General features: G+C 42.5%; 1 protein-coding gene across 1 annotated transcript in view; it reads right to left on the bottom strand.

Moving 5' to 3' along the window:
* The window catches only part of ptpa (protein phosphatase 2 phosphatase activator), a 211,175-nt gene that overhangs the window by 111,456 nt on the left and 71,736 nt on the right, over positions 1–27,983 (bottom strand). Inside the window, exon 8 of the mRNA XM_039764421.1 lies at positions 21,062–21,162. Coding sequence (XP_039620355.1) covers positions 21,062–21,162 — 101 coding nt within the window. The remainder of the gene's footprint in view (positions 1–21,061; positions 21,163–27,983) is intronic.

Below are 27,983 nucleotides of genomic sequence, written 5' to 3'. Positions count from 1 at the left end.
CTGGCTGGGGTTTTGGACCCTCAGCAATTTGATTCTGCTATATTTCACACACAAAGCTGTTCCCCAGTGAGGAAAGCCCTTAACGTAAATAATACAAATCTAATTTTGAGTTCACGTTTCCCCCTCTTACTTCATGTCACTGGCAGACTTGTGCAGTATCAAGTGCTTTCGAGGATACACTATTTACGAAGAGAGTAGCATAAATAAAGTGATGCGTTTAGCTCCATAAGCTGATCCCCCACAACAAACCTGCTGGGTGTCAGATGTACTGCACTGAAAGATTAATCAATTTGAAGCTAGCAGCTCTCAGTAAAGCAGCACCTGAAGACGACAAAAAAAAAATTCACATAGCCACCGTCATCCCAGTGATAGATCACTGTAACCTAGAAAATGATCCACATTTCATCGCGGTTAGTTTAGAGGCAGCAATACTAATATTCCTATTAGTGTACGGACACCTCAGGGACAAGGAGATCTTCCTAGGAGGGAGAGCAGATGGGGGGGGGCTCCCTTCAAATCACATATAAACAGCTTTTAGAGGTGACCCCTTCGGATACTCTTGCAGATTGGTGGAACCAACTGCTAAAGTGCTACTGGATTCAGACAATTACCACATTTATGCTTGCGCAAGGTTTTTAGATTTAAGAATGTACTGGGAATAATCATGTGGGATATAATTCTAGTGAATAAAAAACACTACTGTGCCATATTGGGTACACCTTGATAATAATTCCTGTTTTTTTTTAATCTGTTTACAAACACGACAACGCCATTTTTCTAAAATACTGGGCTGACACGGTGTACCATCATGGACTCAGTGGTCTATGTCATATGATACATTTGGTTGTCATCGGTGTGGTGTTTGTATTTTCACACATGGAATATTCACCCACGGGCGGCATGGTGGCACAGTGGTAGCGCTGCTGCCTCGCAGTAAGGAGACCTGGGTGGTTCGCTTCCCGGGTCCTCCCTACGGGGAGTTTGCATGTTCTCCCTGTGTCTGCGCGGGTTTCCTCCCACAGTCCAAAGACAAGCAGGTTAGGTGCATTGGCGATCCTGAATTGTGTGTGTTTGTGCCTTGTGGTGGGCTGGCACCCTGCCCGGGATTTGTTTCCTGCCTTGTGCCCTATGTTGGCTGGGATTGGCTCCAGCAGACCCCAGTGACCCTGTGTTAGGATATAGCGGGTTGGTTAATGACTGACTGACCGACCTTCAAACACATGTGTGCCAGGTGGACTGGCAGTAAGTGTGCCAGTGTGAGATTTGTGTGTGTGCTGGGCTTTCACCCCATACATGCAGGCTTCTTGCCACACAGTCACAATTCTTCTAATTTCTCTTCAACGTTTCTCAAATCTATGTGGGGTTGATGTGCTCCTCCACACAGCTTGGTCCTGCACCTCCGCACCAGTCAAGCCCTTTTCCTTCAGATTTTCTTTAACTTTATCCATCAACCTCCACATTGGTCTCCATCACTCTCTATTCCCCTGTACTTCCATCTCCATCCATCTTTTGCCCACATACCTCATGGTCTCTCGTCATCACACCACTTTAATCTGCTTTCCAGTACTTTCTTAGATATCTCTCCCACTTTTGTTGCTCCTCTGATTGTTTCAATTCTTATTCTGTTCTTTTTTTATAACTTCACACATTCATTTCCACCCCTTCCAACTTCTGCTCCTGCACTCCCTTTACTGCCCATGTCTCAGCTCCAAGCCACAGTCTTAAAACCTTTACCTTTAACCTTTGCATAATACTTCGATCACACAATACTCCCAACATCTTCTTCCAATTGTCCCATCCATAAAGCGCTCTGTGGGTTATCCCCACATCTAATTTTCCATCTTGGGCTACCACAGACCCTAAATGTATCCACTCTTTTCAGTTACTCTCCCTGCAGGCTAAGTTTTGAATCCTGATCATCAATAAACCTCGTATATTCTCTCTTCTTCCTATTTATCTTCAGTCCTCTATCTTAAACGGCCTTTTCCACTCTTCTAACTTTTCTGGTGCTACCTAACACAATTTCATCAGCACGAAGCCTGCAACAGGGGGACTGATCTTTTTCCCCATGCCTCAGCAGATCCACCACAATATCAAAGAGGTAAGAACGTCAAAGAGTTCCCTGGTGCAGAACTCCTCTAACTGGAATTCAGTCCTCAAACTGGCCCACCATGCCTCTGATTTGGATTAAGCGCGTTTAAGAATGTATGTATTATGCATAATAACCACTGCTTGACTCTCACTCTAGTTATTCTGGCGAGAGCTGCAGTGGAAACATGGCTCTCCAGACCGGCCAAGCCATGCTATGCTATTCTCAGCAACTTTGCCTAGCTACTTCTGGGGAAATTCCAGACACTCCCAAGCCAGTCGAGATATAATTCTTCCCGCATGTCTTGGATCTGCCCCTTGGTCTTCTCCTTCCCCTGGGAAATGTCTACCTTCCTACATGCCCAAAATAGAGGCAGCAGTGCTACTCTGAGCCCCTCACTGTATCACACACGCTAAACATGAGCAACCCTATAGAAACTTTATGTTGACCACTTGTACTTCAAACCTCATTTCTTCAGTCACCACCATAAGCTTGGAACCACAAATGAATACAAATCTAAACTGAGGAGTACCTGTTGCATAATCCCCCTCAATACGGACTGATGAACAGGACCTCTAGGTACCTGAACTCCTCATCTTGGGACATCTCTTCATTCCTTAAATAAAATAATTCTGAAAAGAGAGCTTTAACTAGCATGCAGAATTAAGTGTAGCAAATGCTGAACTCTCAGATATTCGGAACTACAAAAAAAAAAAACAAAGTGAAGAGACTTGTACAGCACCATCATGATGAAACTTATTACAGTCTTCAAAACTGGACATACAGAAAACCTGCTTTTGAACTCATTCCTTAAAATTTCAGCACAAATGTAAAGTTTGTTCAGGTCACTCGAACGTCAAGAGGGCATCTGGCTGTATAGTTATGATTTGTTACTAACCCTCACCTATTCTGTTTCTCTTCTCAGTACTCAAATGTGGCACTTGGTGCCACTGCCCACCTGCCAAGTTGTTCTGCCTGCCTAAGGTAAAGTCATATTTGATAGAAGAGCATTGGAATCGTCAGGTAGAAGGGCCCTTTCATCGGATTGGCTGGCCCAGCACTGACTCAGCTGTGGAATGGCCAGCAATGGGAGGGAGCTTGATGGCCGAGGTCTCCGTAACTCTGAACAAATCCAAATTGTAGTACGTGATATCATCTACTGTTGCATTCTGCTCTGTACTTGTAATGAGGAAGACTTGTGTTCTGTTTTGTGTATTGTGTTGTATTGATCCCCCTTTTTTGACACCTGCTGCATGCCCAACCTACCTGGTAAGGGGGTCTCTCTTTGAAATGCCTTTCCCGAAAGTTTCTTACCAAGGGTTTTTTTTGTGAGTTTTTCCTTGTCTTCTTAGAGAGTCAAGGCTGGGGGGCTATCAAAAGTCAGGGCCTGTTAAAGCCCATTGCAGCCCTCCTTGTGTGATTCTGGGCTGTAGAAAAATAAATAGAATTGTATTGTATTGCTGTTTTGTATTCTGAACCCGAGACCTTTTAGGTTCCAGGCACATAACATTTCCTACAAAAAACAACGAAAGCATCCAGTTTACTTGGTGTGTTGTTAGTAATCGTCATCCCTTTAGAAATGTGGATACCAAATAAAAAGAAGAGTGGGTGTCCAAGTGTTTGAACGTAAGTTTTGGCCTACCACGTCAAGAACTCAATCGATCTCACACAACTATTTAATACAGGCACAGAGGGAGAGAAGCCATTAAGAAATACCCTGTGATCTGAAAGACACTTAAAAATAAAAAAAAAAGATGCCAGTTCTAAATTAGACCAATGTGAGTTCAAGTGTGTGGGCCCTGTAAGGCCATCTCCAGAGTTGGTTCTTGGATTTTGCTTAATGTAATCACAACAGCCCTGGCTCCCTGTCTTTGAATTAAATTGAACAGGTTGAGAATGTTATTTTATTTATTTATTTTTTTAACTATGAGAGGGAAATAAAAATCACTTGTATAATAATAATAATAATAGTAATAATAATAATCCATCCATCCATTTTCCAACCCGCTGAATCCGAACACAGGGTCACGGGGATCTGCTGGAGGCAATCCCAGCCAACACAGGGCACAAGGCAGGAACCAATCCTGGGCAGGGTGCCAACCCACTGCAGGACACACACAAACACACCCACACACCAAGCACACTCTAGGGCCAATTTAGAATTGCCAATCCACCTAACCTGCATGTCTTTGGACTGTGGGAGGAAACCAGAGCGCCCGGAGGAAACCAACGCAGACACGGGGAGAACATGCAAACTCCACGCAGGGAGGACCCGGGAAGGGTCTCCTAACTGCGAGGCAGCAGCACTACCACTGTGCCGCCGTGCCGCGCTAATAATAATAGTAATAATAATTCTTTGCATTTATATAGCACTTTTCTCACTAACCAAAGCGCTCAGCGATTGCAGGTTAAGGGCCTCGCTCAAGGGCCCAACAGAGCAGAGTTCCTTTTGGCATTTACGGGATTCGAACCGGCATCCTTTCGATTGCCAGTGCTGATTCCTAGCCTCAGAGCCACCACTCTGCCTTCCATGTATAATGCATAACAGTCTAGAGTAGCTTCAGTGTTATGAAACATTAACCCTTAAACTGCCGGAACCAGCTATAGTCAGTTCCCAATGCAATTTGCCAGCACGTCGGAGCCAAGTATATTCGGCGGCATACATTCATTGAATGCCACAATCGGCTATAGTCGCTTCACAGAGCAATTTGCCAGCACGCCGGAGCTGATCAGTCAGTGCCGTACATTCGTTGAGCAGCCTGCTCATGGCCACTGGCGCCCCCTGCAGCACTCCAGCGTCACTGTCGCCTGCCAGCCTCAGCATTGGCCTCTCTCAGCCAGTTCAAGTGTAGTTGGCTCAGTGATTTACTGAATTTCATCAATGGCGTCAGTTGCACCTTGTACATGTAATAAAAGATTGTTGCAGTAGTTTTTTTTAAATAGTTTTTACAGTTCATTGGCAGTATGTAAAATGATCAGTGTTGCAGTATACTGTGATGCCCTTTGCAAGAAAAAAAAAGATGTGTTCCATAAAATTTCACATCTTCCTGGTGAATTGTGACGTTTACTTAAAAAGTGCAGCAAAAAAGTATTTGGCGTCCAGGGGTGCACTAACCCCCAAGTATGAGGCGTTTTTTTATTTAACCTTTCAATATTTGTTGGATTTTTGCATACATTTCACTGTGAGTTTGCTCAGATGTTCAATCACAACCTATGATTAGATAAACAGGACACACTGAGCATACAAATAACATGAAAATATCAAAAGACTCATTTATTTACTAAAAATGAATGCAATACCCAGTGCACTGTGCGTATAAGCAATTGGCCATTTTATCGACAATAACTATAACTGGTCTTTTCCTGTCACTATTAATCAATTATCGACAATAACTATAACTGGACTTTTCCTGTCACTATTAATCAATCTCCCCTACAGCACTGCACAGGGATTATTCCCCTACTCACTCTTGTAGAGCTTCTTCACTTCACCATTTGTGGGTTTTCTAGTATGAACCACGTGTTCCAGATTCAGTTGACTTTATGTCTAGAATTCAGTCGGGCAGTTTCAAAAGTTTTAACTTTCTTTTCCACCAACCACTGAGATACTCTATAGTCTTCTCTGAGTGTTTCTACTTTGTCTTCTACTCTTTGTCTTTTATTTCTGACCTCGCTTGGAGCTGAGAGTGCAGGAACTGTGTCTAACAAGATCATTCACACGAATCTGAGTGTTTCATATCAGTGGGTTCTTACACTGCAGCCTACAGATGAAGGGCCAGATGTTCCACTGAAGAATCATCTGATAACAGAGCAGAATTCATACTTACATCAGTGTTAAAGGCCATTTGTACCCTTATGTACACAAAACATGGCACTACAACCATCTCCTTGTTGTGATGTTTTAACTACAAAATGATGAGAAACTCTGTCTTTCAGAAAGCAGAATTATGAACAAACATCTGGATGTTGTTGGACAACAACAGCTTATTGTGACTTTATGAAAATGGTATACTTTAGTCTTAATGGAGATTATAGCTGAATTACCAGTTCTGGATTGATCATTGGTTACACAGTGAAAAGCTGAAGATGTGAATAGATTCTTAAAGCTGTAAGGGAGGGATGGATGAATGCAAAGATAGACAGATATGAAAGGCACTATATCTATCTATCTATCTATCTATCTATCAGAAGGCAGATAGAAATTTATTTGTAAGAGAGGGTAATCTGGCTTTTTACAAAAGATTGATAAATGAATACAAAAATAAATATTATAACAAATACGCCCCAGAATTACTAAAAGGAAAGAAAACTTCTAAATTGGCTAAAGAAAATAGAGAAGTCACAGTGAGACATTAAAAAAGTGTACCGCCATTGGTATAACAGTGTTTAATTGACATACAGTGGTACCTCGGTATACGTCCTTAATCCGTTCCAGATCGTTTGACTTATACCAAACAAGTTTTTTCCATAAGAAATAAAGGGAAAATGATTAATTCTCTCCCATGAAAAAAAATCCTATTTTTATTGGTATATTATACATTGATGGAGTTGTATAAAATAATGTTAAACACTGCTTAATACTAAAATACATAATTACAAAGGCAATTAGATGAAATAAATGAAAATTTAACCTCACTTTGCATTTTAATAACGTCTTTGTTTTTCACAATCGTAGACACTGTCGTTCTTGGCATACGATATGCAGCAGCCATGTCCCGGATACGCATGCCACCTTCATACTTTTCAACAATCAATTCAAATTTACGTGAAAAAACACAAAATCACGTGAAAATTCACAGAGAGTTATAGCGCGGGATGTTCACTGAATGCTAGCAACTGGCGTACTGACGCTCGTGGGCAGTTGTGGCTTAGTCTCAAGAGAGGTAAACAAGGGTAGTGGAGTGTTCTGTAGTTTGAAGTAGCGACACACTCAGAATAACGTTTCGAATGCTGTTTATTTTGAATCATGTTTAACCAACTCTCCATGCAGTGTGCCTTCTAAACCACACCACTCCCTCCAGCAGTCATACGTCTCAAAAGACGCAGACCATAGCAATCAACACCCGAACATAAAGCAATGGACAAAAGCATCATTGAACAATCATATATAACAGGTAGCACGCGGGTTGTTCACTGAATGCTAGCAAGTGCCATACTGACGCTCGTGGGCAGTCGTGGCTTTGTCTCGAGAGAGGTAAACAAGAGTAGCACCCGAGTCATATTCCAAACAAAGGTCGTATACCAAGCAAAATTTTTCATGTCCGAACAGGACGTATACCAAGTTGGACTTATTGCAAAGCGGACGAATACCAAGGTATCACTGTACTCCTGCTGAATATTTCCTTGGCTGAAAGTCTTCAACACTACTGTGTCAAAGATAGGATGTGCTACATTGTTCATAGTGGCACTCGGGTTTATTTTCATTATTATCTCCTCGCTACTACATTAGAACAATCCAGACAAGAAATTAGGGTTATTCAGCCCAACAAAGCTTACCAGTCCTGTCCACTTATTTCTTCCAAAAAAACATTGAGTTCTGAAAGTCCCTAAAGTCTTACTGTCCACCACACTACTTGGTCGCTTATTCCATGTGTCTGTCATTCTTTGTGTAAAGAAAATTCCCTAATGTTTCTGCGAAATTTACCCTTAACAAGTTTCCAACATGTCCCCATGTTCTTGATAAACACATTTAAAAATAAGTCTTAATTCACTGGACTAACTCCCTTCATCACTTTAAACACTTCAGTCAGGTTTCCTCTTCATCTCCTTTAAAGGCTCAGCTCTTTTAATTTTTCCTCATAACTCACCCCCTGTAGCCCCCGAATCAGCCTCATCGCTCTTCTCTGGACCTTCTCTAGTGCTGTTATGTCCTTTTTGTAGCCTGGAGACCCAAACTGCACACAGGACTCCAGATAAGGCCTCACCAGTGTGTTATAAAGCTGAGCAGAACCTCCTGAGACTTGTACTTCACACGTCAAGGCGCTATATAACCTGACATTCTGTTAGCCTTCTTAATGGCTTCTAAACACTGTCAGGAAGTCAATAGCTTAGAGTCCACTATGACTCCTAAATCCTTCTTATAAGGTATCCTCTTGATTTTCTGATCGCCCATTGTGTATGTAAACCTCACATTTTTACTTCCTGTGTGTAATTCTTTACATTTACTGACATTAAATTTCATCATCCACAAATCTGCCCAAGCCGGTCTGCTATCCAAGTCCTTTTGTGATGATATAACGGATTCCAAATTATTTACTAATCCACCTAACTTGGTATCATCTGCAAAGCTTAACCAGCTTGTTACTTATTTTTCTATCATGTACAAAGATGGAACGAAGTGGCTCTGGGCAGAGGCATTCACAGGGTGCACACACACCCAAACTTCCTCTCATTGAGCCAATTTTGAATCTACAATTAACCTAATATGCACATTTTGGGGATGTGGAAAGAAAACCCTCAGACATTTTGAGAACATGCTAACTCATACAGACAACTGCTGGTTTAGGATTCATAAGAATGTAAAAAAAATTTGACACATGCGAGGAGACGATTCAGTCCCATCAAGCACGTTTGTTTAGCTGATAGCTAAGCTGTTCATCCAGATGCTTCTTAAAGGTTGTCAAGGTTTCTGCTTCAACTCCATGTCTTGGTAGTTTGTTTCTGTTTCCCACAACTCTCTGTGTAAAGAAGTGCTTACAGGCTTCAGTCTGAAATGCACCTTCCCTTAATTTCAACTGGTGTCCTTGTGTTCCTTGAACTTTGTGTTCCACGTCTGTCTGTGTCGGGTTTGGGAGGCAGTGCGCCCCCCCTGGTGGTCCACAAGTTCAAGCCACACATTTTTTGTTGTTTCCTTGTGGAGAACATGGGAAACGGTTCCCCTTCCAGTGGATTCCAAATTATCTGCTAATCCACATATCATGGTATCATCTCCAAACTTAATCATCTTGTTACTTATATTCCTATCGAAATCATATATATATATATATATATATATATATATATATATATATATATATATATAAACTAGGGGGTCCGGCCTCTGCTCGCTTCGCTCGCCCACCCCTGGGTTTGGTTTACCGGATATACAATTTAAAGAGATTGTTATTTTCATGGGAATTATTACATATGCATTATTTTCACTTTTACTTTAAAAACTTTTGTAAAAACAATACTTGCCCTTTATTTCCAGCCTTGGGCATGGTTACATCTCTTTCTCGCATGACGTATAACGCTGCTCGCGTTGTGAAAGGGGGGGCAGCGTCAATCATTTTAAAGCTTGTACAGCCACTGTCCATTTTGCCACTTCGCGTCTCTGCTGCTCGCGTTTTGGGGTTAAGGTGGCTGAACGCATGCAAGGAGATATGGTCGGATCATCTGCTGCGAGCTTCGTGTTTTGCTTGTCATTGTTTTAAGAGCTGGGAGCAAGTTAAAGTGTCTCTCGCGGGACTTCAGATTGTCTTCTGAGAAGATCACGTCTCGTCTCTCTACTCTGCCTCCCCAAGATTTTTGTTTATTTATATATACAATAGAGAGAAACACAAGCGTCCCTAACACTGACCCCTGTGGAACACCACTCTTAACATCAGCCAATTCTGATGAGGTTCCTCGCACCATCACCCACTACATTGATAGTATGTCCCCAAACTGACTTTGCCTTTTATAAATTAGCTTGTTAATTCACTGGGCCTCTCTTGAAGTGATGTTACTGACCCCACACACCACAATGGCCATCACAGAGTTGTAGAACATACAGACGATTTCATTAAAAACATTTAAGAAGCAGAGTCCTTGATGAAGAGAGAGCATGCTCGGCACTTTCTCAAACACCTCCTCTGTCTTAATAACCCATCCCAGCCTGTCATTGATGTGGACCCCCCCAACCCCCCCAAGTACTTGTAGCAATGAACTCCACATCCACTCCTTGAAAGGTAAACGGGCGCAGAGTCTTATTGGTGTGGCCAAAGTCAATAGCCAGTTCCTTGGTTTTGCTGATGTTTAAGTCAGTGCACTGAAAAACGAAGCTCTCTGCTTGACTGCTGTGCTCTGTCTCATCTTCCTTATCAATGCCCCCCCCCCAAATCCATTAGTGGAGAATCAGCTGAGAATTTCAAAATGAAGTTTTAAATCAAGGAGAAAGAAAATTGAGTTGCAGAAGAGCGGAGGTCCTTTCCTTTCTTATAGGAGTGAGTGTTATTCACACTATGTCCTCAAAAGGAGGCGGTTGTGGACCAGTATTATTCTGAGCTGATTTCACCATCCTCTCTAGCATGTGGTGCTGATCTGAGTATATGCCAGGCCAAGCCGTATTGAAACCCATTGTGCACCTCCAGACGTTTAGAGGGCACAGATGGAGACATACAGACTTTCAACAGAAGACAGTGAGCGCTTGAAGACAATAGCCAAGATGTGGCGTATCCACTTCCAGGTTGTCAGTAATGGCGACTTCAATAAAAGTAAACCTGCTGAGCTTTCTGCATATAGTGCATTTACCATCCACACTGTAAAACATGTCAGTAAATGTAACTGTAAAAATACGTAACTGGTGAAAGTAAAATATGTTTTCTGAAAAAAAGGAAAGTTACCTTATGTTATACTGAAAATGACCTTTATATCTTAAACAATACATTATTTTTTACAGCCAAGTTCGGTAAAATCAATATTTTTCTACCTTCAAAATATGCTACATAACGTTTACTGATACATCACAAATACACTAAAAAAATCTGTAAATCTAGTGTAAAACTGTTAAATAGCGCAGGTAAACAACTGGAAAATGTAAAACGGTAAAGCGCTGCTTTAGTAACACCGAAGTTACGATAATTGTGTTAAGGACACGCCCCCTTTTACAATATCGTTCCTGGGCAACCGCATGCCTTTGAACAGTAGGGAAAAAAAACAAACAGAGTTGGCACAGTTATTTTTTCCCCCTGCATGCTGAATGTTTTTTGAGGTGATTTATGGTGGGTTGTATTCGATAAGCTGGCACACCTGTAGGACACCAAACACCACAAAAGCAAACTTTACTTCCTCACCAGACAATGTGCCGTAACTTCCTTAAACATTGAGTTCAATTAAATGGTGAATGTTTGCTATTGGTTGTTGTTGCTTTACTGATGCAAACTGCGTACAGGAGTTTTACCCTGACAACACTTTCTAATGGTTTATTGATTGGCATATTTATTACAGTGCATGGATTTCTGGTTATGGTTAAACATTATATTCTTTTGGAATGTGTCGTAAAGAAAAAGCAGTTATTTATTACAAAGTTATGCCGTAGACCTAAAAATATTGTCACCTTATTTATTACAATAAAATTCTGGCAACCCAGCTGCCAGTTTTTTTTTTAATCATAAAAATAGCATTTTAATACACCTAAAAATATTGTTACCTTTTTATTTATGGTAAAATTCTCGCAACCCAGCTGCCAGTACTTTACAGTAAATTTAACATTATGTTTTTTTACAGTGTAGCTATTTTAACCAAATTGAGGCAATGTGGGGCAAAGAGCCTATTCTGACAAGATCTGAAACAAAACAGGCTAGGGACACATTCACAAACCCACCCAACACGTATTCATGCAGGCCAATTCAGGGTCCAGTTAATCTAACAGACTGTCAGGGATGCCAGGGGCCATGACCCGGCCGGGACGACGGGAAGGACCGGATGTGGGTCTGCACCCACCCTGGATCACGTGGGGGTTGCCTTCCGGTTGCTTTGGGGCCACGGGTACAGGGCATGGAAGCCCTACCCTGTAGGGGCCCGTGGTCACCACCAGGAGGCGCCCCAATGCCTTGGGGTCCTGTTACCCCAGCACTTCTGCCACACCAGGAAGTGCAGGGGGGAAGATTTATGACGGCGCCCGGAGAGCAGCCGGGAGGACAGCCGGCACTTCCGCCACGCTGGGGCGTGGCCAGAGGAGGAATGCCGGGAACACCTGGTGCTCATCCGGGAACCATATAAAAAGGGGCCGTCTCCATTCATTCGAGGCTAGAGTCGGGTGGAAGGAGGACGAGGCAAGAGGAGCTGTGGAGGCGGCCCGAAGACAAGGCATTGTGGCCAGGACTGTGTGTTATTTGGGGTATTGTGCACCTTGAACTGGGTCTGAGTGACCATTGGACTAGGTCTTTGTGACCAGTATTGTAAATACTTGTGTTAATAAACGTGTGGTGGTTTGAAGACAACATGTCCGCCTGTCTGTGTCCGGGCCGGGTTCACACAGACATATTATTAGAATGCATCCTGTAGTGTGAAAAACAAAAAACATTTTAAGAATGTCTTTTTTTGTTTTATTTTTGTCTGTAGTTATTTACCAACATACTTAATGTTTGTGACCCTATTACAATATAATACAATACAACACAATTTATTTGTAGAGCCCAAGATCACAAAAGAAGTGCTGTAATGGGCTTTAATGGCCTTACCTTTTGAGAGCCCCCCAGCCTTGACTCTCTAAGAAGACAAGAAAAAACTCCCAAAAAAAAAAAAAAACCATGTAGGGAAGAAACCTCAGAAAAGGCAATTCAAAGAGAGACACCCCCCCCAGTTTCCAGGTAGGTTGGGTGTGCAGTGGGTGTCAAAAAAGGTGGTGAATACAAGACAATACACAGAACAGAATACAAGTAATCATCAATACAACACAACAGTACAAAAGAAATATGACAAGTACAGAGCAGAATTCAACAGTAGACAATATAACATAATAGGATTTGATTGTCTACTACTAGTCTTTCATATGTGTAATATATTAAAGGTTACCCCCTTTACTGCATATGTGGCAATAGCCCCTCACAATCAGAGTGAGCAGGGGCAGTTTAAGTGAAGGATCAGACGCCCACCTATTGGTTCAGAACACCTACTCTATCTGAGCATGCAGCATTTAATGTAGAATGCCTCTCTTTCTGATGTGATCCTAAGGTTATATCAGTTGGCACTGCCTGGCAAATCACACCTCCAATCTTTGCTTTTAGCTGCATACCCAATCAGCGGAATCAACCAATACCCTTAAAAAGAGAGCTGAGAGCAGAATTAAGCGACTCTAAAAATCCAAGGCTGTTTTTTTTTTTTTTTTCTTCCTCCCTTCTCACATTCAGCATCTTGCGTGAGAACAGCATTTGGCTGAGCTCTGCCTTGAACAGGACAGGCTGAGGCCAGCAGGGTCCCCTGGGGGTGGAGTGATTCACTGTGCCATGTTGGGAAGGAAATGACTCACAGCCCTGCACTCATACCTCCCTGCTCGCAAGAGAGAGTCACCCTTTGTATCTCCTCTCTCTCTCTCTCTCTCTCTCTCTCTGACTGTGAATTAAAGAGACAGCCCCCACCTCCTTCCCGCAAACGCCCTCCCCCGGGTTCTCTTGAACTGAGCTTTGCCGCACCCCCCTCCTCCATCCTGCTGACAAATATAGAAAGCTGAACTGCTGCAATATCCTCCACATGTATCTGCGAGAAAAAAAAAGGTTTGAACATGGTGAGCTGAGCGCGTCCTCGTTTAATTTTTAAACAAAGATTACCGTGTTCATGAGACTGATGAATATGCTTTTCTCATGATGTAGGCATCATTATTTCAACGAAGTAATCATGTTTTAAATCTACTGTCTTAATTATTCTTTTTTTTTTTATCTTGTCAAAAAAAAAAATCATGTTTTCTTTGTGCCTCGCAGTTAGGAAACCCGGGTTCGCTTCCCGGGTGCTCCCTGCGTGGAGTTTGCATGTTCTCCGCATGTATTTCCTCCCACAGTCCAAAGACATGCAGGTTAGGTGCACTGGTGATCCTACATTGTCCCTGGTGTGTGTGTGTGCCCTGCGGTGGGCTGGTGCCTTGCCTGGGATTTGTTCCTGCCTTGCGCCCTGTGTTGGCTGGGATTGGCTCCAGCAGACCCCTGTGACCCTGTGTTAGGATATAGCGGGTTGGGTAATGACTGACTGTTTTCTTTGTGTACGAATGGCTAAATAAAAGCATGTAACACACAATGCAGAAGAAAGGAACCAAATTCAGTATTCACATATTTATCACATATAATATTAAGGAGTTTTTGCACCACTGTGTATTTTCATAATTTGAACAGCCGACTCAAAATCGGATGTGTGTGTGTGTATGTGTGTGTGTGTGTGTGAGTGGGCACTGAGATGGATAAGGCTGCTGCCTTTCTTGCATACATCGCTAAGGGTAGACAGATTTATTTAATTTCAATTTGAGAGCTTTAGATTTTTTTTCTTTTTTTAAATTATTGAGCACTGGTGATTAAGCATATCTTCATTGGGCAAGGGCAATAGGACCCTCAGTGGTTAACAGCATTCATGGGTGAGAAAAACTGTGAAAGGGCAGAGTGGTGGCTCTGAGGCTAAGGATCTGCGCTGGTATCCCGAAGGTTGGCGATTTGAATCCCCACCACTGCCAAAAGAGCCCTTGAGCAAGGCCCTTAACCTTCAATTGCTCCGGGGGGCGCTGTACAATGGTTGACCCTGCGCTCTGACTCCAAGGGATATGCGAAAACTAACAAATTCCTAATACGGAAAATTGTATAAGGCGAAAAAAAGAACAAAAAAGCGCTACAACATGGACAACAGAAATGTCACATAAACACAAGATGGAAGACAACGACCCACAGGAAGCAACCTCTGAAAATGCAGAATAGGTTATATCACTAAAAGTGTTGAATATCAATCAAGGGATTGTGTGTAACGGACTAGTGAGACCACATCTGGAGTACTGTGAGCAGTTCAGGTCACCACATTACATTGCAGACCTCCAGCACACATTTCCAGTAATACTGATGAGCCACCTGGAACACTCCCGAGACATGAATAAAAGGAGCCGCTTCACTCCATTCGGGGAGCCAGAGTAGGAAGGATGACGACACTTGCTGGGAGAGGAGTGGAGGCGGCTAAGAAACAGAGAAGGAAGAAGGAGAAAGAAGGGACTGAGCATTTCGCCCTGGTACTTTGTACTGTGTTCTATAGTGGGGAGCAAATAAAATGTTAGGTTACATCATTAGAAGTGTTGAATATCAATCAAGGGATTGTGTGTAATGGACTAGTGAGACTATATCTGGAGTACTGTGTGCAGTTCAGGTCACCAATTTACAAAAGACATAAGAGCACCTGAAGCTGTGCAGAGAAGAGCAACCAAGTGCATTCCAGGATTTAAGGAAGTGTTACACTCTGACGGGCTCAGACGATTAAACCTGTTTAGCCTCGAGCAGAGGAGACTGTGTGAGGACCTAATCCAGGTATTTAAAATCCTCAAAGGCACTGATAAAGCAGATCCAGCAGAATTCCTTCATATTAAGGGTGAGGCATATGGCCAGGACAGTGGGGAGGGAGCATATCCAGAGCATTACCTCCCTCGGAGCGCTAGGTGGCAGCGGTGCCTCAGACTCCCACAGGGCTCCATGGGAGTTGGAGTTTGATACAGACTCGTGGGAATCCGTGAGCGCCGCCAGGGGGTGCTGCAGCTGTTGCTGAGCCCGTATGGTCAGTTCTTCTGCCACACCCAGAAGTAGGTCAACAAGCACCTGGGAGAACTTCCCGGTGCCTTATAAAAGGAGCCAGCTGCCACTACTCTAGGAGCCAGAGTCAGGTAGGAGAAGAAAAAAGCTTGCCAGGAGGAGTGGAGCAAAGAGAAAGAAAGAGAGAAAAAAAAAAGAGATCTGTATTGTGCTGTGCTAGGGTACTGGGGGGTGGAAGAAAAATAAAAAACATGTCTGCCTTGAACTTGTGGAATGCAGGGGGCGCACTGCCGCCCAAACCCAACACAGACAGGCGTGGAGACATGAGTTCAAAGCACACAAGGACACCAGCTGAAATTAAGGGAAGGTGCATTTCAGACTGAAGCCCGGAAGCACTTCTTTACACAGAGAGTTGTGGGAAACAGAAACAAACTACCAAGACATGGAGTTGAGGCAGAAACCTTGACAACCTTTAAGAAGCATCTGGATGAACAGCTTAGCTATCAGCTAAACAAACGTGCTTGATGGGACTGAATCGTCTCCTCGCATGTGTCAAATTTTTTTACATTCTTATGAATCCTAACCCAGCAGTTGTCTGTATGAAGTTAGCATGTTCTCAAAATTTCTGAGGGTTTTCTTCCCACATCCCCAAAATGTGTAGATTGGGTTAATTGTGGATTCAAAATTGCCTCAATGAGAGGAAGTTTGGATGTGTGTGCGCCCTGTGAATGCCTCTGCCCAGAGCCACTTCGTTCCATCCCGATACATGATAGGAAAATAAGTAACAAGAATTACACATAAAAAGTCAAAATGTGAGGTTGGAATGCACAATGGGTGGTCAGAAAATCGAGAGGACACCTTATGAGAAGGATTTAGGAGTGGACTCAAAGCTATCGACTTCCTGACAGTGTTCAGAAGGCAAACAGAATGTCAGGCTATATAGCGCCTTGAAGTGTGTAGTGCAAGTCACAGGAGGTTCTGCTCAAGCTTTATAACACACTGGTGGGGCCTCATCTGGAGTACTGGGTGCAGTTTTGGTCTCCAGATTACAAAAAGGACATAACAGCACTAGAGAAGGTCCAGAGAAGAGTGACTAGGCTGATTCCAGGGCTACAGGGGATGAATTACGAGGAACAATTAAAAGAGCTGAGCCTTTACAGTTTAAGCAAAAGAAGATTAAGAGGAGACCTGACTGAAGTGAATGAAGGGAATTAGTCCAATGGACCGAGACTGTCATTTTAAAATGAGTTCAAGAACACAGGGACACAGTTGTAAACTTGTTAAGGGTGAATTTCATACAAACATTAGGAGGTTTTTCTTTAAACAAAGAACCATAGACACTTGGAATAAGCAACCAAGTAGTGTGGCTGACAGTAGGACTTTGGGGACTTTCAAAATTCGACTTGATGTTTTATTGGAAAAAAATAAGTGGATAGGACTGGCGAGCTTTGTTGGGCTGAATGGCCTGTTCTCGTCTGGAGTGTTCTAATGATGCTGCTACTATAGTCTCCAGCCCTCCGTGTTCCTGAATCAGATTAACAGGGTTTAAACTTGATAGGTTTCAAATGTCATCTCGCTTTTCCACAAAGGGAGTGTGTACCGAAATCTGCCCTCAGATGCCACCTTTTTTGTTTGATGTGCGAGAGGCCTCCGTTTGTTCACCCCTGTTTCCTTTAAAGTGAAAGGAATAACTGCATCATCACAAACAGGCAGAGAGGCACGCTGGAAAGATTTTACAATTCTCTGCTTTTGCTTTCATTTTCGTAAGCTTTATAAATAAACGAGGCTGCCAGGGGATTTTCATGAGAAATGTTTATTGTGTGACAAGTCAAAAGGCACAAAGTAAATGCAGTGGTTAAAAGGCATAACTCCCCGAGCAGGTCACAGGACTTGCCTGTTTTCTCATTGCTCATAAGAGCTTATTAAAGGAGTCTTGTTTTAATTGTGGTAAATAGTAAGAATGAGAACTATTCAGACTTGTTGTTGAAATTTGTTGTTATTTATTTCACCTTATACAAATTTTGTGTATTTGGAATTTATTATTTTTTGCATACCCCTGGGGGTCAGAATGCAGGGTCGGCCTGTGTACTGAGCCCCTGGAGCAATTTCAGGTTATAGGCCTTGCTCAAGGGCCCAGCAGAGTAGGATCTCTTTTGCCAGTAACAGGGATTCAAACCAGCAACCTTCTGGATACCAGTGCAGAGCCGTAGCCTCAGAGCCACCACTCCACCCAAATATAGGTAAGTATGTAAAACCAGTAATGGCGCACTGCTATAACAATAACGTGCAGTGAAGACACTTGACTAATACATTTCATACTATTTCTCTGTACGTTTATCATTCGTTTGCTCAAAGGTTGATGCGCTTGATTCTTTCCTGATCAGCTCTTCTTTTCTCCACCCTAGCGGCCCGCTTCTTCTCTTCTTTCGTCAGCATCTTTTCGTGTTCAGACTGATTAAGTCCGTATTTGTGTTGCAATTACTTAGTATGTCTTCCTTATTTTTTCACTTAAGTCTTCAATCTGCCTCAAGAATGATTTAAAATATGAAGATGTAGGGGAAGTGACAGCGAAAGTGCTATCGAATGAGAACAGCGCCCGTACGTATGCGCCGCACGGCCGCAGCCGAGAGTTGATTCTACAATAAAATAAAATAAAAATAAAAAGAGGAATAATCTTGGAGGTCAATCATCACCCAGAAAGCGGATAGTAGACATCACGTAGTACATGTGTACCAAATTTCAGGTTAATAGGTCAAACGGTTTGCAAGCGACAGGTGATTTAAAATCCAGGACAGACAAACGAACAGCCACGGTAGCATATTATAGAAGAAGAAGATAAGGCAAAGAATGAACATTAAGGAAATCAGGAATCATGGTGTTTGCTTTGTGACGGCCGACCTCAGCCATTACCCAGCCGGGATGCCACGTGGATGGAAGGACCGGGAGAGAGTGCACCGGTGAGGCAATACATCCCCCCTGGGACATAGTAGGGCTGTCCTATTGAGTGGCTGTGGATTCCCACAGGGAATTTCCAGGAGCTGGAAATTTGCTGCAGCCCTGTTGGGGTCCGTGGGGGCCACCAGGGGGAGCTGCAAAGCCCTATAGTGGACCTCCAGAGACACCTGGGAGTGATTCCCGGTAATACTGGTGGAGCCACCTGGAACACACCCAGGACCTGCATAAAAGGAGCCGCCTCACTCCATTTGGGGAGCCAGAGTCGGGAGGGAGGGAGGTTTGGAAGGAAGATGATGCTTGCTGGGAGAGGAGTGGAGTCGTCTAAGAAACAGAGAAGGAAGAAGGAGAAAGAATGGACTGAGCATTGCATGCTGGTACTATGTACTGTGATCTATAGTGGGTAGCAAAGAAAAATGGCTGCCCCACTGGAAATAAAAGGTGAGTTGGGTGGCAAACTCGTGTCTGTCTGTGTCAGGTTACAGCAGCTGTACACGCCCTGGTGGTCCACAGCTTATAACTGAAAATACCCCAGTTTAGGGTCAAGCCCAGCATGACGTCTTGACACTTGAAACAGTTTAATTCATAGCTTTATTTAACAAAACAACACGTCGTGACTTACAGTAAACTGCAACCTGGTTAAATGGCAATTCCAAAATGTTGCAGTCTGGGTGTGTGAATGAGTGGGTCCAGAAATGGACTGGTGCCTCACTTAGGAGTTGTTTCTGCCTGATGCAACCAGGAGAGACTCAATCTGCTTGTAACATGGTCGTCGACTAAAGCTTCAAATCAATACATAACCCTGCCATCTTGCCTTTAAGGTGTAACCTAACATTTATGGTTCAGTCCACGTTTGGCTCCATTATTTCAGCATTTATGGACAATTTGAATTACAGATGAGACAGGAGTAGGTGGTATGTGGCCTAGGAAGAGCAGTCTTACAGATCCATCAACTTGAATCCCATCTATCTATGCCAGATAGCTGTCTGTGTGGGGTCTGCATGTTCTGTGCCCCTGTATGGGATTTCCTCCCAAATCCCTCAAGACATTCATGTTCAGTTGACTGTACCATGCTGGATTGTGCGTGAGTGGGCCCTTCAATGGATTGACTTACCATTTAGTTTGTTTGTGTCTTATGCTGCCAAGGGGGACTCTATAATAAACTATGCAGCTTAAAAAGATGAACGATACATAATCTTGTGATATATCCAACTATAATTTAACACGTGTAGTTTAGCGCATTAGATGGCTAAATTTAGACAGAGGGGTACAACATTGAACAGAAAATTTCCTGGCCGTCCTCGGACACTGAGAATGCCTGAAAACATCTAAGCTGTAAAGGCATTCTGCATTCTCCTAGATGTTCAGCGCACAAACCTGCTTTTGCCTTAGGCCTTGAGCGTGGGAAAGGCACTATATAAACAAAATGTACTATTATTATTATTATTATTTCCAACACGTCTTTGATTTTTCATGAGGACCTTAATTTCCAGTCGTACAAAATGGCGGGAGAGCCGTAGAGAGCAGTGTGCCAACATTCTGCAGGCCGTTCATCGAGATGTCATTGTCATGTGCAGCCACGAGACACATTTCCACTTGAATGGTTGCTTAAATAAGCAAAACTTTTGATACTGGGCTGAAACCAACCCTCGTGAACTTTACCAGAAAACCGCTGCACAGTCAGCGTGTTAGAATTTGGTGTGCCGTTGCAGAATTTGGCATTGTAGGTCCTTACTTTTTTAATGGACAACGGCCAGCGTCACTTCAGAATGTTACACTGAGACTTTTTGCAGCCCCAACTAGAAGAAATAGATGTGGTGGATGCCTGGTGTCAACAGGATGGAGCAACAGCTCATATGGCGTGGAGATCCATGCAAATTTTGCGGGTGATGTTTCTGGGGAAGCTCATCTTCGGCGATGTCAGATGGCCTTCACGTTGGCCTGATCTCGCTCTGTGTGATTTCTCTCTCAAGTCAAAGGTCTACGCACACCGACCTCAAAACCCTGAAGCCCTCAAGGACGCTATTCGCCGCACGAGACATGCGAGAATTCAGAAATCACCTTGAAGGGTGTATCACTAATGATGACCATCACCTTGAAGACATCAATTTTGAAACACAGTGAAAATAATCTATTTCATAAACCCTTACTTGTGTTATAATGAAATGGATTTTATCTTGTACTGTTTTTGTAGAATAAATGTTCAAAATGTGGTACTTCTTTTTGGCTCAACCTGTAGTTACACAAGTATGCTCTGTGTGGTTTGCAGGTTTTCTCCCAATCTGCATGGGCTTTCTTCCCACATCCCAAAGGCTACAACTCTTAGATTAACTGGCATCTCAAAACTGAGCCAGGATGTGTGCACGTGTGGGCCCTTCCCATATCTGGTTCCTACCTTCCAGAACTGGCTCCATCTCGATTGTTTACATGCACACCGGTGACATAGAAGAGGTTTACTAACAATGATGAGCAACTTTTACTCAAACTACAGAGAACTTCAAGCCACTTTGAAGCTGATAGCCATTTTAGTATCGGACAATGCAAAATAAAGCTAAAATCTTCACAAGTTCCTCACCTCATTAATGAACTTGATGCACTCTAGAAACATGTAATCGCTGTGGTTCTCATTTACACTCTTCTCATCAACAAAGTGTCTTGGCTCCAGCGTTGGGTGGTCTAAGTTAACATGAAAACAAGAAGGAGGAGGAAGAAAAATAAAAAATCAGTTTTAAAAAAGTAATCGATTTTCACCACTAGGTGTCACTGCTAAACTCTTTGCATTTAGTAACCCAGAATGGGCTCGTCATTCACGGCACAAAACATAATTTAAAAATAAAAAAAAGCACTCTGCGTTTTCTCATGTAAATTATCTACAGTTCAGAATAAATGGCAGGAATGCTTATGTTAAAAATTAACTGTGAGAAAAACATGATTTACTTAAGAGACAAATATAAATACTCTGTCACTCTACAAATTTTTACTTAAGCAAAAGGCTATTTCTATGACAGTTTAATTTCTTAACCTGAGATACAATTATCACAGTGTAATCATTCACAAAGACTGTGTATGGCTGTCTTATACTAGCAGTATACTATATGGATGGATACTGTCAAATAACTGACTTTTTTAAACAGGTTACATGACTTTTCCGTCACACACTTCATTTAAATAATTTTAGTGAGTTTGAGGCAGCACCCGCACCCTAGCGACTCAGTCCAACCAGTCTGCGATTCAATTTTGTCTTAAATCATAGGGTTCTGTGTTTAAAAACCAATGAGCATTCAGTCTACAAAACTTATAATGCAGAACAACAAGTGAATTTTAGCTCCCAAAAAGAAGACAGGCTTGTCTGGCTGATGTTTTGTGTTTTATATCCCTTGAAAAAAACGGGGAGCAAAGGCCAGCGGTGCCTAGAAAGCATCCATACAGCAACGGCTGTGTGCATGTAGTAATGAAAGGTATTGTATTTCTCATTTCAACAGATGGCACATCTCAAACATCTGTAGTAAAAAATGCAGTACTGCAAATTTTTGTGATACACCAACCACGCATATGTCTCTGTTATATGCCATTTGGTGTGGGATTTGTAAGAACTGTGTTAATGTTTGTGATGCGCCATTTGTTGAAATGAAAAATGCAATGCATTGTATTACTACAAAGGTTTGTGGTGCACCATGTGATATTTTAACCAGGTGGGAACACAGATAAACAGACACTTATTTTTTTATTAAAGTGGATACTTTCAGTATTTTTTTTTTTCTTTACTATATTTTTCTGTAGGCAGCACATGGTGGCGCAGTGGTAGCGCTGCTGCCTCGCAGTTAGGAGACCCAGGTTCGCTTCCCGGGTCCTCCCTGCGTGGAGTTTGCATGTTCTCCTCGTGTCTGCGTGGGTTTCCTCTCACAGTCCAAAGACATGCAGGTTAGGTGGATGGGCGATTCTAAATTGGCCCTAGTGTGTGTTTGTGTGTGTCCTGCGGTGGGTTGGTACCCTGCCCAGGATTGGTTCCTGCCTTGTGCCCTGTGTTGGCTGGGATTGGCTCCAGCAGACCCCCCGTGACCCTGTGTTCGGATTCAGCGGGTTAGAAAATGGATGGATGGATGGATATTTTTCTGTTTAAATACTTGTTTTTATTCAGATAAACTTTTCAATTGAAACATATATATTTTTAAATAATTTTAAATAATCAATTTGAATTACCTAGATCAGCACTATTTAAAACAGTAGTAACCAATCATAACCATTACATCGCTAATTTAGATATATGCACAAATTAACCCACAAAAAAATGTAGCTTTAAAACACCAACATATAACAGACATGGTCATGTGAACAAAACAGTGACATTAGACCCCCATCCACCCAAACTTGGGTGCCCCAGCTGCTAGTTCAGATTTTTTTGTGGGAAACACTGCCCTCTTTAGTAAAGAATCAGAATAGCAGACATTAAAGGCACCATATTTTAAGGAATCAGCAAAAAAAGATTTATATAAAACAAGCTCCATAATAAAGATTAGGAGGGGCAAATATAAAAGTTGTTATATAACAGTTTAAGAGAGCCGACAGACTGTAAGATAAAATATTATAGAAACAGACGTACTGTAATTCAGCAGGGGAGATAGATGTAAGACACAAAGGGTTAAAAGTGAAACAGATAGATGTGAAAGCTGAGGTATCATAAGGATTCACAGCAGCAGACAATAAGTGTTATGTAAACTTCAGACAGACTATAAAAGTTGTTATATAAAATTATCCAGGCAGAGATGTGAAATACAAAAAAGATGCACACAGGTAGCTGTAAAAAGTGACACGTTTAACCAAGTTACAGAGACAGGAAAGTGTCACCTTAAACTTAGATTGTTAATGTGACAGGACACAGGAGAACGGCCAGACTGGCTCAAGCTCACAAAAAGGCTACAGTAATGCAGACAACCACTCTGTACAAATGTGGTGGGCAGAAAAGCATCTCAGAATGCACAACAAGCCAAAACCTCGAAGAGATGGGCTACAAAAGCAGAAGACCACACCGGGCTTCACTCCTGTCAGCTAAGAAACACAAAGTCAAATCTGAAGAGACACCAAAGGAGTTGAGTCTTCATCTCAGGTCACTGGATAGCATCCATGTCTCACACACAGGAAGCACCAGGACTCTAAAGACTTGGACCTTCGCTCTTTTACAGAGATACCAGGAGCACCACACACCCCTTTCCAGAAACCCCATGACATATGATAATCAATGACAATGATCACAAATAGAAATAAAGTACAATAAAGTGAAATACAGCCAGCAGCAAGTTAAAGAAAGGAAAGATGACTAAGAGTAGGGAATCCATCAGTGCCAGTGAAGGTCACTGGAAGCTACAGAATAGAAATGTGTCTTCAATCTCACTTTAAACAGCTCAGTTGAGGGTGACACCTTAATGCAATGAGGTGCAGCAGCTGTGCCCCTTAGTTTTTCACTTTGGTGTGAGGGACCATACACTGTGTGCACAATTATTAGGCAAGTGAGTATTTTGACCATATCATCATTTTTAATGCGTATATTCCAACTCCAAGCTGTATTAACTTGAATGCTTATTGGATTTAAGCACGTCAGGTGATGTGTATTTGTGTAATGAGGGAGGGTGTGGCCTAAGGAGATCAACACCCTATATCAAGGTGTGCAGAATTATTAGGCAGCTAGTTTTCCTCAGGCAAAATGGGCCAAAAAAGAGATTTAACTGACTCTGAAAAGTCAAAAATTGTAAAAAGTCTTTCAGAGGGATGCAGCACTTTTGGAAGATCACAGAACCATCAAACATTTTGTTGCAAATAGTCAACAGGGTCGCAAGAAACGTGTTGAGAACAAAAGACGCAAATTAGCTGCCAAAGATTTGAGAAGAATCAAACGTGAAGCTACCAGGAACCCATTATCCTCCAGTACTTTCATATTCCAGAGCTGCAACCTACCTGGAGTGCCCAGAAGTACAAGGTGTTCAGTGCTCAAAGACATGGCCAAGGTAAGGAGGGCTGAAACCCAACCACCACTGAACAAGAAACATAAGTTGAAACGTCAAAACTGGGCCAAGAAATATCTGAAGACAGATTTTTTTCAAAGGTTTTATGGACCGATGAGATGAGAGTGACTCTTGATGGACCAGATGGATGGACCTGTGGATCAGTAATGGGCACAGAGCTCCACTCCAACGTGGAGGTGGGGTACTGGTATGAGCTGGTATTTTTAAAGATGAGCTAGTTGGACCTTTTGCATTGAAGATGAACTCAAAATCAACTCCCAAACCTACTGCCAGTTTTTCAAGACACTTTCTTCAAACAGTGATACAGGAAAAGACCATGATTTTTATGCAGGCCAATGCTCCATCACTTGCATTGAAGTTCTCCACTGCGTGGCCAGCCAGTAAAGGCCTTAAAGATGAAGGAATAATGACATGGCCCCCTTCCTCATCTGACCTAAACCCTATCGAGAACTTGTGGGCACTTCTTAAACGCTAGATTTACGGGGGAGAAAAACAATACACCTCTCTGAAGAATGTCTGGGAGGCTGTAGTCACTGCTCCACAAAAAGCTGATCGTCAACAGATCAAGAAACTGACAGACTCCATGAATGGAAAGGCTTATGACTGTTATTGGAAAGAAGGGTGGCTATATTGGTCATTGATTGATTGATTGATTTTTTTTGAAATGTCAGAGATGTTTATTTGTAAATTTTGAGGTGTTTGTTTATTATTCTCACTATAACAGATGAAAATAAACAAGTGAGATGGGAAAATTTTCATTTTCCTTTAGTTGCATAATAAATCTGCACACTAATAGTTGCCTAATAATTGTGCGCACATATGTATTCCCCTGATGATGTTCACACTCACATTTCCGTTGTAAAACATTCAGGTTTCAGGTTTATTAACATTTTGGATTGACTGATAGCACTGTGTTTGTTCCATATTAAAATTAATCCTCAAAAATACAACTTGCCTAATAATTCTGCACTCCCTGTAGGAGACAACTGACCTGTAGCTCGATCAAAGCTCTCTGGATGGCGAAGTGTTAAACACACAATTCAGATAAACAGGCAAGAGCAGACACCCCACCATGAAACTAACAGGCAACAAGTGTAAAGAAGCTAATATTGGAGAAACAGAACCAAAAAAATACGGGCAGCAGCATTCTGAACCAACTGCAACTTGCACATCAGGGATTTGCTGATCCCAGAATATGGGCGGCACAGTGGTGGCGCTGCTGTCTCGCGGTTAGGAGACCCGGGTTCACTTCCCGGGTCCTCCCTGCGTGGAGTTTGCATGTTCTCCCAGTGTCTGCGTGGGTTTCCTCCCACAGTCCAAAGACATGCAGAGTTAGGTGGATTGGCGATTCTAAATTGTCCCTTTTGTGTGGGTGGGTATGTGCGCCCTGGGGGCGGTGGGCTGGCGCCCTGCCCGGGGGTTTGTTTCCTGCCTTGCGCCCTGTGTTGGCTGGGATTGGCTCCAGCAGACCCCCGTGACCCTGTAGTTAGGATATAGCGAGTTGGATAATGGATGGATGATCCCAGAATATGACGAGTTGCAGTAATCAAGTCGAGAAAAGATAAAAGCGTGAGGAGCGTTCTCAAGATCCCTAAAGGATTGACCTTAGCTAAAAAAAAAACAAAGCTGGAAAAAGCAACTCTTTACTAGAGAGTATACAGTGTATATGTTTCTCAAAAGAGAAGTGACAGTCAAAAATGACAAGATTACGGACTTGAGTTTTGTAAAAGTCAGTGAAAGAGACGAGAAGTTTGAAACTAATTTGAGCTTTGGCAGGGGGACCAGCCTTCAGCACTTCTGTTTCATTTTGATTGAGATCAAGAAAATAGTCAGCCCTCCAGGATCTTAGTTCAAACAGACTATTGTGCAGCTGATTAATTACAAACAGGAATATAAACCTGTGTATCATCGGCACAACACTGAAAAGAAATATGACACTTTATATATCTACACACTAAATATATGACTAGACGCCCCTTCTTAAAGACAGTATTTGCAGAATATAAAGCATGACATTTTGTTTTTCCCTTTTGGCCACACAAGAGTCAGACGGCCCATTAAACACATGAATAACTTCGATTCGGCACAGCAGACTCTCACATGGCACAGCCCAGGGTTCACACAGGGGCCAAGGTGAGACCTGAGATCCTGCCAAACAAACATGTTCCTTGGCGCTGAAAAGCAGGGCTGTGGAGTCTGAGAGAATTTTGGGTATCTGGAGTCGGGGTTGGAGTCGGCAAAAATGTACCGACTCAGAGTCCTAATAAATTTAAATTGTAATGAAAAAAAATACAGCAAGTTCAAATGTCCCATTTCACAAACAATAAACAGTCCTAATTAAGTATTGGGTGGTCCAGATCTAATTATGCAGTTTTTTTATTACGCTATAACTTAAGTTTATTACATAGAGAATTCACAAAAACTTATTTTTGTTGCTGATAGATGGCAGCACCTGCCCTGCATTCCAAAATGGCGGGGAGACGGTTGTTAGTCGAGCATCGGGTGCGATGCGTTTGCCTTTTCATAATTGCATAACTAGATCTGGACCACCCTGTACTTCTCTGATGTAAGAATACAGCCCAGTGCCTAGTTGTGTTACTACTAGTGACATGTTGCAGTGGTGGTTATCCTTCTGGAAGTTTCTGACATATCCACACAGGCTCTCTGGAGGTCATTCAGAGAGACCACTGGGGTTCATGGTCATCTCTCACTTACGAAGACTCTTCTCCCCAAAGTTGCTCAGTTCGGCCAGGCAGCCAGCGCTAGGAAGAGTTCAGCTTGTTACTAACATATTTCTGTGCTCTCAGAATCTTTAATTGTCTTCAAGGTCTGCAGGCAATTCCACTGTCCTCGTGGCTTAGGTTCTGCTCACCTGTGGACCTTCTATAGACTCCAAACAAGGTGTAGAAACATCTTAATGATGATTAATAGAATGGGATGCAAAAGAGCCACATTGTCATAGCAAAGGGTCTGAACACTTGGGTTAAATTTGGTTTTAGCAAATTTTTACTTTGTCTTTCCGGAGCATCAAGTGTTGCTTGAAGAGGGGAAAATGTAAACAATTTTAGCATAAGGCTGCAGCACAGCATTTCAGAAATTTTCAATGTACTCACTCCATGTGACATTACTGCTGCTGCTACGACTACTACTATATTGACTAATTTAATTCCAGCCAGAACTCCAAATTCATGCTACTTTTCATATGAAGTTAACAACCAGGAAGAGTTGGGTTTCAATTACACTTTTCTGGACATTAAGAAACTAAACAGTGAAATTTCTTGGCACTGCTCGGTGTGTAGAGCCAGAATCCACCTGGGGCTGTCCCAGCAAGGCTATGGTGATGTCATGGTCATAGGTTCAGTCCGTGTCATCGTGTAAATCTAGCCTTGGCACGAACTGGGGCATACTTTGAATTATGCTCTCTACTGCTTGATAACCTTGTCCTTTTGAATCACTCAGCTGTGTTATGGTTTTTACTTT

The sequence above is a fragment of the Polypterus senegalus genome, chromosome 9, assembly GCF_016835505.1.
Source record: "Polypterus senegalus isolate Bchr_013 chromosome 9, ASM1683550v1, whole genome shotgun sequence".
Taxonomy (NCBI): domain Eukaryota; kingdom Metazoa; phylum Chordata; class Cladistia; order Polypteriformes; family Polypteridae; genus Polypterus; species Polypterus senegalus.
Note: the sequence above shows the minus strand (reverse complement) of the source record. Positions and strands in the feature narration are given on the sequence as shown.